This window comes from Peromyscus leucopus, chromosome 1, assembly GCF_004664715.2.
Source record: "Peromyscus leucopus breed LL Stock chromosome 1, UCI_PerLeu_2.1, whole genome shotgun sequence".
NCBI lineage: Eukaryota > Metazoa > Chordata > Mammalia > Rodentia > Cricetidae > Peromyscus > Peromyscus leucopus.
In genome coordinates this window covers 41,104,860-41,118,550 of record NC_051063.1, presented here as the reverse complement: position 1 = coordinate 41,118,550, position 13,691 = coordinate 41,104,860, and the positions used below count along the sequence as shown (strand labels likewise).

At 49.6% G+C, this 13,691-nt stretch overlaps 1 protein-coding gene across 1 annotated transcript; it reads right to left on the bottom strand.

Annotated features, from left to right (window-relative positions):
- Nucleotides 1-7,326: 7,326 nt before the first annotated feature.
- On the bottom strand, nucleotides 7,327-13,249 carry LOC114696710 (steroid 17-alpha-hydroxylase/17,20 lyase). The gene is made up of 8 exons (XM_028874634.2): nucleotides 12,912-13,249; nucleotides 11,495-11,633; nucleotides 11,053-11,282; nucleotides 10,283-10,369; nucleotides 9,725-9,934; nucleotides 9,266-9,435; nucleotides 8,172-8,275; nucleotides 7,327-7,769 (listed from the first exon to the last, which is right to left on the bottom strand). Exons 1-8 carry the CDS (start codon nucleotides 13,206-13,208, stop codon nucleotides 7,477-7,479), a joined length of 1,530 nt encoding a protein of 509 aa, XP_028730467.1. The 5' UTR covers nucleotides 13,209-13,249; the 3' UTR covers nucleotides 7,327-7,476.
- Nucleotides 13,250-13,691: the final 442 nt, after the last annotated feature.

Here is a 13,691-nt window from a genome sequence, read left to right as displayed (position 1 = left end):
AATCAGTGAAGGGCCTGTTGAGTGTGAAACTCCCTAAAAGGTGAAGACAGGTAACATTTCCTCAGCCACCTATCCGGGCCTCACACTCTCCTGTCTACCCCCAGGGATAGGCAGTACCGCTGTGGGGTTTCAGGTCAAAGTTGAACTTCCTGTAGTCCCAACACTGGAAAGCAGAGGCAAGTGAATTCAGTGAGTTCAAGGCCAGCTGAAGCTTCACAGTGAGGCCCTGTCTCAAAAAACAGTGCAACAGGGCTAGAGGGGTGGCTCAGAGGTTAGGAGCGTCGACTGCTCTTCCAGAGGTCCCGAGTTCAACTCCCAGCACCCACATGGTGGCTCACAACCATCTAATGAGATCTCGTGCCCTCTTCTGGCCTGCAGGGACACATGAAGGCAGAACACTGTATATGTGATAAATATATATAAATCTTAAAATATAAAAAAATACAACAACAACAATAAAACCCCCACAACAAAAGTTCACTTATGTGAGGCAGGCACGGCCCTTGGAAATGGTCAGAAGCTCAGGAGTTAAAGCTGGATTGTGTGTGTGTGTGTGTGTGTGTGTGTGTGTGTGTGTGTGTGTGTGTTTCCTCCAGAGAAGGTAAAAATAGAATTGTCAGTTTTGGGGGGGGCAAACTTTTGTTTGTTTGGAAATATCGCCTCCTTATAAGCCTGCTGCAGCCACTGGGAAACGTTACAGAACACCTGCGTGGGAGCCGTGGGCGTCTTGTGGGTCCTCGGCTCCCTGCCCCCTTCTTGGCCGTCAGCACTACCTGGCTCTTGGGTGCAGGTGGGTTCCGGAAGTCTCAACAAACCCCCCAACCCAGCCTACTTCTGAGAAGTAAAACCCTCAGGTAAAGCCTTAATTTTTTATGAAATACCGATAAGGCCAATGTTTATTGAGGAACCAAGCATGCCGTATAAGTCCATCCTCAAACCTCAGAGCAACAACATTTCCTCTACACACACCTCAGCTCTGCCCCCCCCCACTGCACCCACATATTACAGATGGGAAACCTGGGTACGAGAAAGCCCAGTAAGTTGTCTGTGGTCACTTGGTCTCTAAGTAGCACTGAATCTGTCTCCATAGGCTGCCCTTGTCACACACGAGGGACTTACCTGCCCACACCGCCCTTAGTGTCTTATCCTGACTCAGGCGTCGGACCGGGCAGCTTTCGGGAGTGAGCTTACCTTACATGTGAGAACATGGCTGCTCAGGGACTCGGCAGTAGGAATAGGATGCAGGATTCGGGCTGGGAGGCCAGGGACCATCCTCTAAGCATCCTCTTTCCCAGTGTCCCTCACTCTGCTGCCTCTGATTGGTCCCCTGCTAGCCATAGGTGGACACCTGTCTGTGTGATCGCAGAGAGCAGCCTTTACCTTGGGTTTTATGTCTACCAGAGGCCTCAGGAAACACTAACTTGCACACTGCACACATCCTCTGGGGAACACCGTGCCCCTTCCCTTGCTCCCAGAGGGCCCCGTGGGAACTCTTTTTCTGAAGGATAGGAACTGTGGGGAAGGGTGGGGGGGTAGGTGTTTTAACTTACAAGAGTTAACTATTATTGAATGTCCAAAGATTTTTAAGAGCTGCTTATTAAACAGGCAATTAAAAAAATTAAACCCACACATGAATATATTGAAAACAGGTAATGACTATTCAAGTGGGCCATTTCCTGGCATTCCATGTATTATCTATGCCCCCGAACATACATAGGGCATTTACTATTTGCAGTCACAATAAAGTTTCTCTCAATGACAGACCACATACACAGCAATAAGATTATAGTAAAGCTGAAGATTTCCGGTCTCCTGGTGACGTTGTGGCTGTCACAAAGCACAGCATGGCGTATTAGTATAAGTTTGTAGTGATGCTCATAGAAGCAAGCCCATGTGGATAAACACATGCCATTGAATTGCACTTGCCTGTAGTGTTCAACACGGCCGCATGCTAGATAGTGTGGTCCTGCTGTGGTGTAGGTCATCCGTCTGCTAGGCAGTGTAAGTACACTGATGTTTACACGCGAGGAAACTACCCAATGTCGTGTTTCCCAGGACCCCCTTCCCCATGTAATGGTAAGTACATGTAATGTGACAGTTACCTCATCCTTACTGTTCACTGACGTCACATTGGTAGCTATTAGTGTTTGGTTGGAGCCTCTGGCTCACCCCTGTATGGTCCTGGAAGCCCCACCCCCTTTCTTCAAGCCCCGCCTACTCAGAGCATCTCCCAACAAAGGAAAGGGACCAACTGCACATTATTGGCGGCTATGGCAGCTCCTCCCCTGAGGTTGCCAGCCGCCAAGTCCCAACCTAAGTGCTCAGCTTTTGACTATACTTGGGCACAAACTCAGCTTATGGCAGATGCATCATCACCACTCACCTACAACCTATAAAATTCCCTGCCCTGGCCGGGGTTCGCAACTTCTCTGGCCTTGATCTCTGGGACCAAAGCACCCTCCTGGGTGTTGCTTTGCTCATTGCTCTTATACTTCTTCATCTTGGCTTGATCTGGCTTACTGCGTCAGTAGAGAAACTTATGGGGGGGGGGCACAGAAAACCTATTCATTGGCAAGCACTAAAAATTGGGTGTCCTTCCCAAACGAGTGTTGAACATTGATTTACCATCACTTTGCTGACGAAGAGCAGTCTAAAGACCAACAGGTAACGATGAAGGGGCTGGGAGTGTAGTGCAGTGGTCGGACACAGACCTGGCATGGATGAAGCCTGGCTGTGATACCCAGCACTGAAGGGAGGAAAGGAAGATGGGCATGGTGGTGCATGCCTGGAGTCCCAGCATCCTCAGCTAGGCAGAGAAGTTGAGGCCAACCTGGTTTTCAGGAGACTCTCAAAACGAGCAAATGGAAAACTGAAAATAGAGCTGGGCGGTGGCAGCGCACGCCTTTAATCCCAGCACTCTGGAGGCAGAGGCAGGCAAAGCTCTGTGAGTTTGAGGCCAGCCTGGACTACAAAGCAAATTCCAGGACAGCCAGAGCGGTTTACACAGAGAAACCCTGTCTTGAAAAACAAACAAACAAACAAACAAACAAACAAACAAAAAAACCTAACTAAAAGTGGGCTTCTTTCTGCATATTTCCTATGCTCAGCACTGAACCTGAGATTTAGAGCTGAGACTCCTGGTTCAGTGATTTGGGGCATCTGATAGGTCCTCTTGTGCATGTAACCTATTTGTCATGTACTAATATGCAAGAAAATGAGAAGGCTTAATTTTGAACTCTGAGATAGGACCAAACCCTGGACCCTGGGAACACTAAGAAACAGGCTCTTCCACTTTATCTTCATAATTAGACCAGAAATAGTGCAGAGCAGAAAAAAGAGATTACTTCAATGTGTCACATTGGGAAGAGGAACAAAGAGAGCCCATGAACCTCCCACAAAGACCATCTTTGGGGTCCTGAGCTTTAGGTTTAAAGAAATCGCATAACTAATCAGTCCTGACTGAGGTGTGGTCCTACCCACCTTCTTTGTCTTGGCTTCAGTCTCCCTTGCCAGATGAGGTGACAGGTTGTCAGGAGTGTGTAAACTCTGGGAGACAAGCTCTTCCTCTGGCTAGACCAGGCCTCAGCTGCCTTCTTCCTTTACCCAGCCTGAGAGTCCTGGGGAAATTTACATTTCAATAGTCTGAAAGCCAAAGGGAGGAATTTGATTATAGGAGTCTAAGTCTTGGAAGAAGGCATTTACTTTGAGCCTCAAAGAGGCTCTGAGATTTGGTGATTCAGGTCAGTGGGTGAAAGTCTCCCATTCTAGGCAGGATCAAGTTTGGGCACCAGTCAGAGTTCATGCAATTGTTTTCTCAGATGTCACAGCCCCTCGCATGATCCTGAGGACAGGTGGGAAAACCCGGCTGACTACTCACGGTGGCGTCACTAACGTCTTGGGTTCTGGACTCAACATCAGTCCCTTGATGGTTGATGGTCGCTGGTTTCCTCTTGTTGGGTTAAACTCACCGTCTACCACTGTGGAGAACAGACTTTCTGCCTATTTGCTTATCTGTGCATCACTAGTTCATTAAGTGTCTTTCAAATCTGAGCAGATGTGAAATACTTACCTTCTCCTCCATCCATCCCTGGGAAGTTTGGCTCTTTTTCTGTAGCCAGCTGGCAGAGGAAAAGGGTGACCTCCAGTTTAATCTCTCTGCAGCTTGACATGGTGTCAACATCGCCTCTCCCCACAAGCTCTCCTCCAGGCTGTTGAGCAAGGTCTGATGTCACTGATTCTTGAAGAGCAAGATTGATTTGGGGGAGTCTTGCTACAGTTGTGTTAAAAGCTCTCTTAAGAAAGAACATGCTGTGACCTAACTCCTTGGAGTTCCCTCAATGTCCCTTTGGAAGCTTAGCCATGCAGGATCTCAGGCAGGCCCCGTGACCTTTCCAGGGTCTTTCATCTCATCAGAGGTGAAGGACCTGATTGTTGATTTGACACTGGTCTGGCTAGCGTCAGGGATTTGGGGATGAGACCTCTTTCTAGGCTAGAAGTCAAACATCACTGTCTTCCACAATGGCTGCCCACTGGCCAAGGTCTAACAATGCTGGATTTCAGCTGAGGAGATGGATCACTGTACTTACCATACAAAACTTGATGACCTGACTTGTAATCTCTAGGACCCACATAAAAGCCAGAAACAGTAGCACAAGTGTCTGTAATCATACCCAACCAAGAGATAGGAGGTAGAGACAGGAGACTCACCTGACGTTAGGTCACGCAGCCACAAAGTAGTTAGCAGCAAAAGATCCCAGCCTCAAACAAGATACCTGTCACATGCACACCACAGCATGCACATGCTTGCGAGCACATGAGTGTGCATGTGCACTCACACACCCATACATGCACGCACACACAATATCAGTTTAAAAGAATTAACTCTATCTTCCAGTGAGGAGGCATTTCCCACTTCCAGGGTGTTTTGAATGGGGAAGGGAGAGAAATCCAGGTGTGGCTGCTGAAGACACCCATTTAGAAGTCTTCTCATGGTGATGTTCACCTGAGGGAAAGCAGAGGATGGGGGGACATGACCCATCCTTGTAGACCAAGATGGCATTGCTCTGATGGGCCTAGTCTGGGTTACACATGGTCACAAAGCCAAACCTATGAGGTGCATGCAGCAGAAAGTATAGGTCTGAGTAAACAAGATGAGCGCGTCTTTCAAACAAAGACTCAGTCCTGCCATTACTCACTCCCCTCCCTGCTGTGGCCATGGCCCAGCCCCTCACTACATCCCGCGCTGGCACAGCAACCTCCTTCCTAACTGTCCACGAAGTAACCAGGAGGAACTTCCATAACGACGGTGAAGCTGGAGGTGATGATGTGGTTGGGCCTGTAAGCTCAGTACTTTTGAGGTGAATGGAGGAGAATCAAGGCCAGCCTTAGCAAGGTAGAAGCCAGCCTGAGCTGTATGAGACTCTGTCTTGTGGTGATAGATTGTGTACCCTAATAAATGTGCCTGAAGATCAGAGAACAGAACAAGCCACTAGATTAAACATAGAGGCCAGGCAGTGGTGGCACACACCTTTAATCCTAGCACTCTGGAGGCAGAGATCCGTCTGGATCTCTGTGAGTTCAAAGCCACCCTGGACTACATGAGATTGGCTCAGTTTAGGAGAGAAACAGAGCCAGACAATGGTGGCACACACCTTTAATCCCCATACTTAGGAGTCACATGCCTTTAATCCCAGCACTAGGAAAGTTGAGACAGGAAATGATATGGGTGGGTGGAGGTATATAAGTTATGAGGAGACAGGAACTACAGTTTTTCGGCTGAGGAAAGCTTTTCAGGCTGAGGAGTTCTAGAGTTTTAAAGGTGGTTTATTCCTTTGTCTCTCTGATCTTTCAGCTTTCACCCTAGTCTTCTGGCTCCCGGGAATTCGAGTTACACTGTCTCGAAACAAAACTAGTTACATTGTTTCACTCACATGTTGATAATCTGCTGGTGACTTCCTGTGTGTTTGGGATAGAAGTTAAACTCTCCCTCTCCTTACAGAGGCCCCACGGGAGCTGGCCTGTCTCCAGTGCCGCCCCACCAGAGGCTGCCCCCCCACCCCCAATCATGGTGACCTTGAGACCATTTCATCTGCTTCTCCTCCAGAGTAGTCACTTTCCCCACATCCTCACCTTCATCCCCAGGCTCCTTGTTTCAAGTGGCCACGCCCCCTGTACCATTCATTCTCTTACAACGATTCCAGTATCATTGACTCCAGAGCATTTAGAAGTCTGAAATTCTCATTTTTCTGTCTTCTCTAAAATGTTACCAGGTGTGTGTGTGTGTGTGTGTGTGTGTGTGTGTGTGTGTGTGTGTGTGTATGTGTGTGTGATGTCTCTGGGACCACCAAGACCTAGAGAGTAACAATCCCCGAAAGGCAAGAAAGTAGTTTGGTTCAACACAACTAAGTAGCCAGTGTTGGATCACACTTGGGGAGTCTGACCCCAAGTAGAATTATTTGTTTTTTATTGTTGTTTTTGTTTTTATTTGTTTTTTCCAGACAGGTTTTTCTGTGTAGCCCTAGCTGTCCAAGAACTCGTTCTGTAGACCAGGCTGGCCTCGAACTCAAAGATTCTCCTGTCTCTGCCTAAAGGCATGTGCCACCACCACCCAGCTCCAAGTAGTTTATTTTAGGCATATTTAGGCACAGCACAGTTTGGTGAAAACTTTTGTGGTAATGATTAACCTAATCTCATGTGCACAATAAGGCTTGAGACATGACTCCCTTGAAAATCTAGGCAAAGTACATGTGACATTGCCCATAAAGATGGGGTCTGTAGATTGACTACATGTGACACCTTCCATAAAGATGGGGTCTACAGGTTGACAAGCTCACAATAATGGTCTAAGGGAGAATTAGGTGTGGTCTTGGCCATACAGATATTGTAAGGGTCACCAGGCTATTAACTATGTCTGCCCCCAGCCTTCTGGGCAGATAACAGATTATATGCATCCCTCCGATTGAAGGGACAACCTTGTGTGTTTAACATTTCTGGTTCCCCTGTGCCTCTCACACAGGCTGAGTGAGTGTCCCGAGTCAGTGAAGGCATACACCATGTACTCAGTAAAATGTCTTGAGAGGTGTTCGAGACAGCTCGTCAGGTAAAGGTTCTTGCTGCCAAGCTTGATGTCCTGATTTCTATCCTTAAAATCTACATAGTGGAAGGAAAGGACCAACTCCTGTGAGTATACTTACACACACACACACACACACACACACACACACACACACACACACACACCATCCCTCTCTGCCACACAAAATAAATACATAAGTACATTTGTTGACTGAATGAGTAAGCAAATGAGTAAATGATAGATAGCTCAGAGACTTTTATCGGCAAATCTTTAATTTAGGCATATCACCCTCTATTTCTGCAAACTAGAAAATGGGGTAGGAGGAGGAGGAGGCATGTAGGAGTCAGGAGGAGCCGTAACTCTAGTTTTGCGCTGTGGGCTGCACAGCATGGGACCAGGAGTCATGGCCTCCAGGTGCCAACCTCTGCCTGGGCATCCTTCCACGCCTGGCGCACTGTGACCTTCACTTTGAAGGGATCAATCAGAAAGACCACCTTGGGGTCCCCTTTCAAGCAGGGCATCGGCGCACCATCTGGCACATCCAGGTCAAACCTCTGTAGCAGGCAGGCCACGTAGAGGAAGAGCACCTGACGGGCCAGGACCTCTCCGATGCAGGCGCGGGGCCCAGCTCCGAAGGGCAGGTAGCTTAACGAAGGTGTAATGAGATGGCTTCCCGTGGCGTCTAAGAAGCGCTCTGGAGACAGAGGGAAGCATCAGCCAGCAGCCAAGCTTTTGCCCAGGGAACCTCAACCCACTTTTAGGCCATGAGGAAATCAAATATTCAGGAAGGACAGAGAGAGAGGAAGATGTCTTACCAGGAGAAAATGCCACCACCCAAGAAAAGAGGGACAGGCCTACTGGGAGACAGATGCCTGCAGACTTTCACAGAAGGAATTTGAAGAGTGAGTTGCAAAGTCCAGCTTTGAAGAGTTGGGGACGGTCTCCAGGAGAATGGAAATGGCAACAGGCCAATGGGATGCAGCCAAGAATTTTCTAGTAGCAAGTCTAATGGGCAGGAAGGAATGCTGGCCCAGTGGAGCAAAATCCAGGCTGGCTGTGTAGCCCAGGAGCCAGGATGGGACAGACAGACACTCACCAGGCATGAACCGATCTGGCTGGTCCCATTCCTTCTCATTGTGATGCAGGGCCCACAGATTGATGACCACGTGTGTGTCCTTGGGGATGGTAAATTCGCCAATGCTGACCCAGACAAGGTGAAGAAAAAGACATATTGTCTTCCCCTTCCTGCTCAGCCCCAAGTCTCTACTGGGGGAAAGACCCCTTCAGGCCTCCATTCTCCTTTCCTCCTTTTCCTTAGCTTCTGGTTTCTGCCAGGATTGCACCTGGATCCAGCCTCATCCACTCATCAAGCGCTTGCCGACCAACCTTGTGTATGTGGACATTTGTGCTTGTCAGTACACAGATGTGCCTTGGAAGCTGGTGCATGCGTGTGTGTGTGCGCGTGTTTGCATGCATGCATGCGTGTGTGCGTGCGTGTGTGTGAATATGTACTACAGCTGCCTGATGAGACTGGAACATTGAGTACCCTATCCTTCAGCCCAGACCCGTGTCTCCAAGGGCAGCGGGAAGTTTGGAGGGAAGCCAGATGGATCTGTAGCTTAATCCATCGATATCAGGGGAGGCAGATGCAGTGGTTATGGTGGCTAGGGTGGGATGATCGACAGCAGTCACTGTTTGACTATAGGTTGATCAGCAGCTAAGGGCAGGTAAGACATGGATGGGGGACAAAATAGACCAGCTAGTGGCCGCATCCTAGGCTGAGTGTCTTGGGAAGAAGGGCTTTGTAGTTGGAGTTTTCTCCAGTCTTGCCCCGGCCGCAGCCACTCAGACCCAAGTAAACACACAGAGGCTTATATTAATTATGAACTGTATGGCCTAATGGCTCAGGCTTCTTGTTAGCTAGATCTTACATCTTAAATTAACCCATTTCTATTAATCTATACCTTGCCACATGGCTCGTGGCTTACTGGTATCTTTACCTCTTGCTTCTCATGGTGGCATCTGGCAGCGTCTCCTGACTCAGCCTTCCACTTCCCAGACTTCTCCTCTCTCCTTATCCTGCCTACACTATACTTCCTGCCTGGCTACTGGTCAACCAGCATTTTATTTATCAATCAATCAGAGCAACACCTTCATGGCATACAGAAAGACATCCCCAGCAGGGCATACCTTGAGTCAATGTTAGCCTTGTGGGGGATGAGCATGGGGGCCACCGGCCTGATACGAAGCACTTCTCGGATAGTGGCCTCCAGCATGAGGAGGTGATTTCGGTCATTGAAAGTTGGTGTGCGGCTGAAACCGATATTCTGGTCAATTTCCTTTTGGATCTTCTTCTTCACCTGGGGACCAGAGCATGGTCATGTGATCAAGTTGTTCAAGTCTAAGAGTAATGTAGACTTAGCAGAACCCTTGGGCACACCCAGAACAGCCCTGACAGATTCTATCCAGTAATGACTCTGTGGCCTATGCTTTGTTTCTAGACGATGGGACATTAACCCGGGGTCAGAGTCAGCCACTGCCTGTGAGAGGTGGAGCAGGGTTGTCTGCACAGAAGGCTCCAGGCGTTGCGCCCCACCCCCCAAAATGGAGCTTAGTTGGATTCTATAGCAAGAGTGAGGAGACACTCACCTCAGGATTGTGTAGCAGGAAAGCCACAATCCAACACAACACAGAGGTGGTGGTCTCTATACCAGCCCCAAAGAAGTCTCCCACTGTGGAAAGGATGTGACTATCTGAAAATGAACCCTGGTGGTCAGTGGTGTTGTTATTATCTGCGTTCATCTTGGCTTGTATCAGAATGTCTGTCAAGTTGGAGATGGAGTCATTGTTGAATTTCTCCTGGAATGAGAGATAGTGAGAGATGAGGATAAGGAAGGAGCCCACCCCAGTACCCCTACCACACTCCATCTTAGCCTAGAGACAGCAAGGTTCCTTGAGGGTGGAGAGGGGCTGAGCAGGACCTGTGGGTGTGTAGAGGTAGCGATAGCCCTGGGTCCTCCTCTGTGTCCCTTCTAGGAACATTTTCAATTTCTCACTTTCCCGCTCCCATTCATTAATAAGTCAGTTTTTAGTGGTAGCCTATTATGTGCCAGGCCCCTGCCAGGCTCTGGAGATCTTACAGTGTCCCAAATGTACCCAGGCCTGCTCTCACGATGACACCAACCTCAGTTCGCCTCTGTCACTCACCTTGCATTTTTCCAACATGTCAATCAGTACTTCATCTCGAACTTTAACGTGTCTCTTTATCTTTTCCAAGGTTTTATTGGGGAAAATCTGGAAACAGAAGGAAAGGTCAAATTCATCTATCCAGCTAGAATTCTTCCTGGAGGTAGACCTGGACCTTCATCCAGGAAGGCTAGATGACAAAAGAATAAGATCACCATGGCCAAGAAGGACAACTTGAAACAGTGGAGGACAGGGTGGACCCTCGTCCCCTTCTGCGTTCAGAACTAAGCCCTGCCAGCTGTGTGTCCACAGGACAGACGCAAATAAGGAAGCAAACCCCTCAACTAGCTTCAGCCTGTTTTTCCCGTCTGTACCAAGAGGATAATTTGACATGTCTAGGAGGACCCAGTGCCTAACACAGGCTGCTTACTGCTGGCACATGGTGCTTGGAAAATAGTAAGAGCCATGAATATTAAGATACAAGATTTATAAAGAGACCCAGCAAGGCAGCATAGTACAGGCTTATAGTCCTAGCGCTTGAGACTCGGAGGCAGGAGGATCAAAATTTCAAGGTCATTCTCAGTTACAGAGGCTTTGAGGCCAGCCTGAGCTACATGAGAGCCTGCCTTGAGGGTAAAAAAGCCAGTGAAGTCGTGTGCGGCTGTAAGAGGCAGAGGAGCTAGAGATGACGATTGGATGAGTCAGATGAGAAAGATGGCCATGGAAACTAATAGCATTAAGGACATTGTCCTTGTGGGATTGGAAGTGGAGAGGGGTGACTTCAGTCTCACCGTCAACCAAGGGAATATGTCCACCAGATTTTCATTGTCTAGGCAATTCAGGATGCCTTCTGTAAAGGTCTGTATGGTGGTCAATATCGGATCCCTGTTCTCATAGGAGGTGCTGAAGCAGATGGCACAGATGATGTTGGTTACTGACATGAAGATAGGCTGGGACAGATCTACGGACTCCTCATTGTGGGTGAGCAGCAAGTCACACAGTGAGCTGGCTTCCTGACATACTGAGGAGAGAGGGAATGCTAAACAGAGGAATTCATCCGGCGACGACACCACCTCTCCACCTGGGTCTACTTATCCGGGGAGCGCTTAGAGAGCAGACGGCCGCTGGATGGCAGCCGCCGCTAAGGAATGGCCGGCCCCAGCCCTCGGCATCCTCTCCCAGCTCCGCAGCCTTCTGTTTGCTCCCCAGCCCCGGGGCTGGCCTCTCACTCACTGATCGTCTCCAGTCTCTGGTCACCATCCCTGAACAGGGCAAAGGAGCTGAGCGCCAGCTTCCGGTGAAGCTGCCAGGCGTCGTCAGAGTCAGCAAAGGCGATACCTTTCCCTTGGTTCGACAAGAGGCCCAGAGTCACCTTGGGAGAGCAGGCAAGGCTGTAGGAATTGTTAGGCAAGCCCTGGAACGCTCAGGCTTCTCCCTCGACCTACCTTCATGCCGTAACAGCCCCACTCGCTTCTTATCAGGAAGGCCCTAAGTCCTCCTTACAGTCCCGAAAGGCAGTATAGTGAGGAGACAGAAGGAACCCTGATTTGAATGCAAGCGCTCTTGGGTTCCGTTTATTAGTAAGGTGCCTTCTGGGCCTCTCTGCTTCGGTTTCTGACCAGGAGAGGCAGCCTATGGGTGGGGTAAAGCTGGGCGTGCTTGTCCTAGGGACAGGGAGACTTGCCTATCTTTCCCACCACCGCCAGGCTGCTAAAGTCACAGAATCCAGGCCGTTTCTTTCTCTTTCCATGTCTGGCCTGTGCACTCAAACCCGCATCTGAAGACAGCACATGTTTTATCCTCCCAGGTTGGACTTAAGGTTGAATTATGTCCCCTGAAAGGTACCTCTGAAAGCACGAGGGCCCAAAGTCTCCCACTCGCATCCCTGACCCTCCAGACCCCCATCCAGCCGGCCTCTTTTATTCTCTTGCTTCTGAGAGGAAACCAAATCTGGGGGAGCCCGGCAGTGGGGCAGGGCCACTCTGGCTGACTTGCCCAAAGAAAATGAATCAATTTTGGCCTGCTCAAAGCTGAGGCCAGTTGTGCTGTGTGGGGGTGCTCAGGGGGACCCTGGCAGTAGGGTCATGGGAGCATGGGTGGTGTGTGTAGGCTGGCTACTCAACAGTGAGCACAGTGAGGTCAGAGGCCGTGAGATACTACTGTATCTTCCTGTCCCCTGTCCCCCTGCAACCCCCTCCCCAGCTCTCTGTGAGCCAAAGCCACGTGATCGGGGAAACTGCAATCTTTAGCCCCCCAAGAGACCAGATGCTTCTCCCAGCATCTTCCTGTGGAGGACGCAGTCACTGCCCCTATCTCCCAGCAAATGTAACAGTCACACTTAAGGAGAACTTTAGCCCTGGGTCCGGGCTATGGGCTTTGGCAGTGTGTTCTGGCACGACTGTCATATAATAGACATATAAAACTGTCATATAATAGAGGGGAAGGTGCGTGGAGTGAGGGCTCCCCTAACTCTGCAGATTCCGGCACCACCTTGCTGGACAGGCCATTCAAGAGGTGTCCCTTTAATTCCTCCTTCCCAGTTTAGAGGTTGGGTAGGGTCTAAGGGAATGGCCCCGTTAGTCCAGTTTTGGGAAAATTACGAACTGTGCCACCCCAGGGGTCAAGGAGGAGGAGGGTTGCCACTGCTTACCATCTGGGGCCGACCGGAGAATTCTTTTCCTTTCTTAATGAGCACTTCCCTGGCCAGCTGATATTGGCCGATGATCACGGTCGGTATGGTACCCAGACGGAGAGAATAGATGGGACCATATTTTTCCTGCAGCTTGAAGAAGTTGACATGCATATGGCCGTGTCTGGGGAGAAACGGCAGGCTGCCCACAAGGGGCAGGAATGGGAGGCTCCTGGGAAACTTGGCATCAGATGTCTTTGGCTTGGGCCAAAAGAGATAGGCTAGGATGAGCAGCAAGAGACACACGAGTTCCCACATGGTAGCCAGGTGTCAGCAGATGGTCAGCTGTGGAGAGGCTCGGCAACTCTAACGGAGAAGGAGGACTTTTAAAAGGCCTCCCTGGTTGTCACCTTGAAGTTGTGTTATCTCTTGGCCTGGAGAAGTTTATCCTGGAATGGACCCAAGCCTGAGTCCTCACCCAGAAAAGGGAGAGGAGAGGGAATGTGGCCTCCTCAAGGCTGGCTCAACTTCAGGACGAACCCCTGGAGGAGGAGCAGGTTAGGGAGCAGAGAGCTGGCCATTTCCCCGGGGGCTCCTGCGTGATGGAACATCCCAGAGGCAAATGGTATCAGAATGAGATCAAGGTTTCAGAGTCCGCATGATGTCATGTCAGAAGCGCTGCATAGATAGTAATTAATGTCATCAGGCTGCAGCAAGCCAAGCCCGTCAAAGATACTTAAGTCTTATTATTTAATAGCTGAAGAGAACGAGATCTTCAAAGGTCAGTCTGTGTAAGGTCAC

What these genes read in the sequence shown, in the direction of transcription:
- LOC114696710 (XM_028874634.2), bottom strand. Translation starts at nt 13,208, where the DNA reads ATGTGGGAACTCGTGTGTCTCTTGCTGCTCATCCTAGCCTATCTCTTT. An exon ending in TCTCCGGTCGGCCCCAGATG is followed by an intron (nt 11,634 to 12,911) that starts GTAAGCAGTGGC and finishes TGCTCTCCCAAG; the next exon opens with GTGACTCTGGGCCTCTTGTC. An exon ending in AAGGCTAACATTGACTCAAG is followed by an intron (nt 8,276 to 9,265) that starts GTATGCCCTGCT and finishes TGTCTGGGTCAG; the next exon opens with CATTGGCGAATTTACCATCC.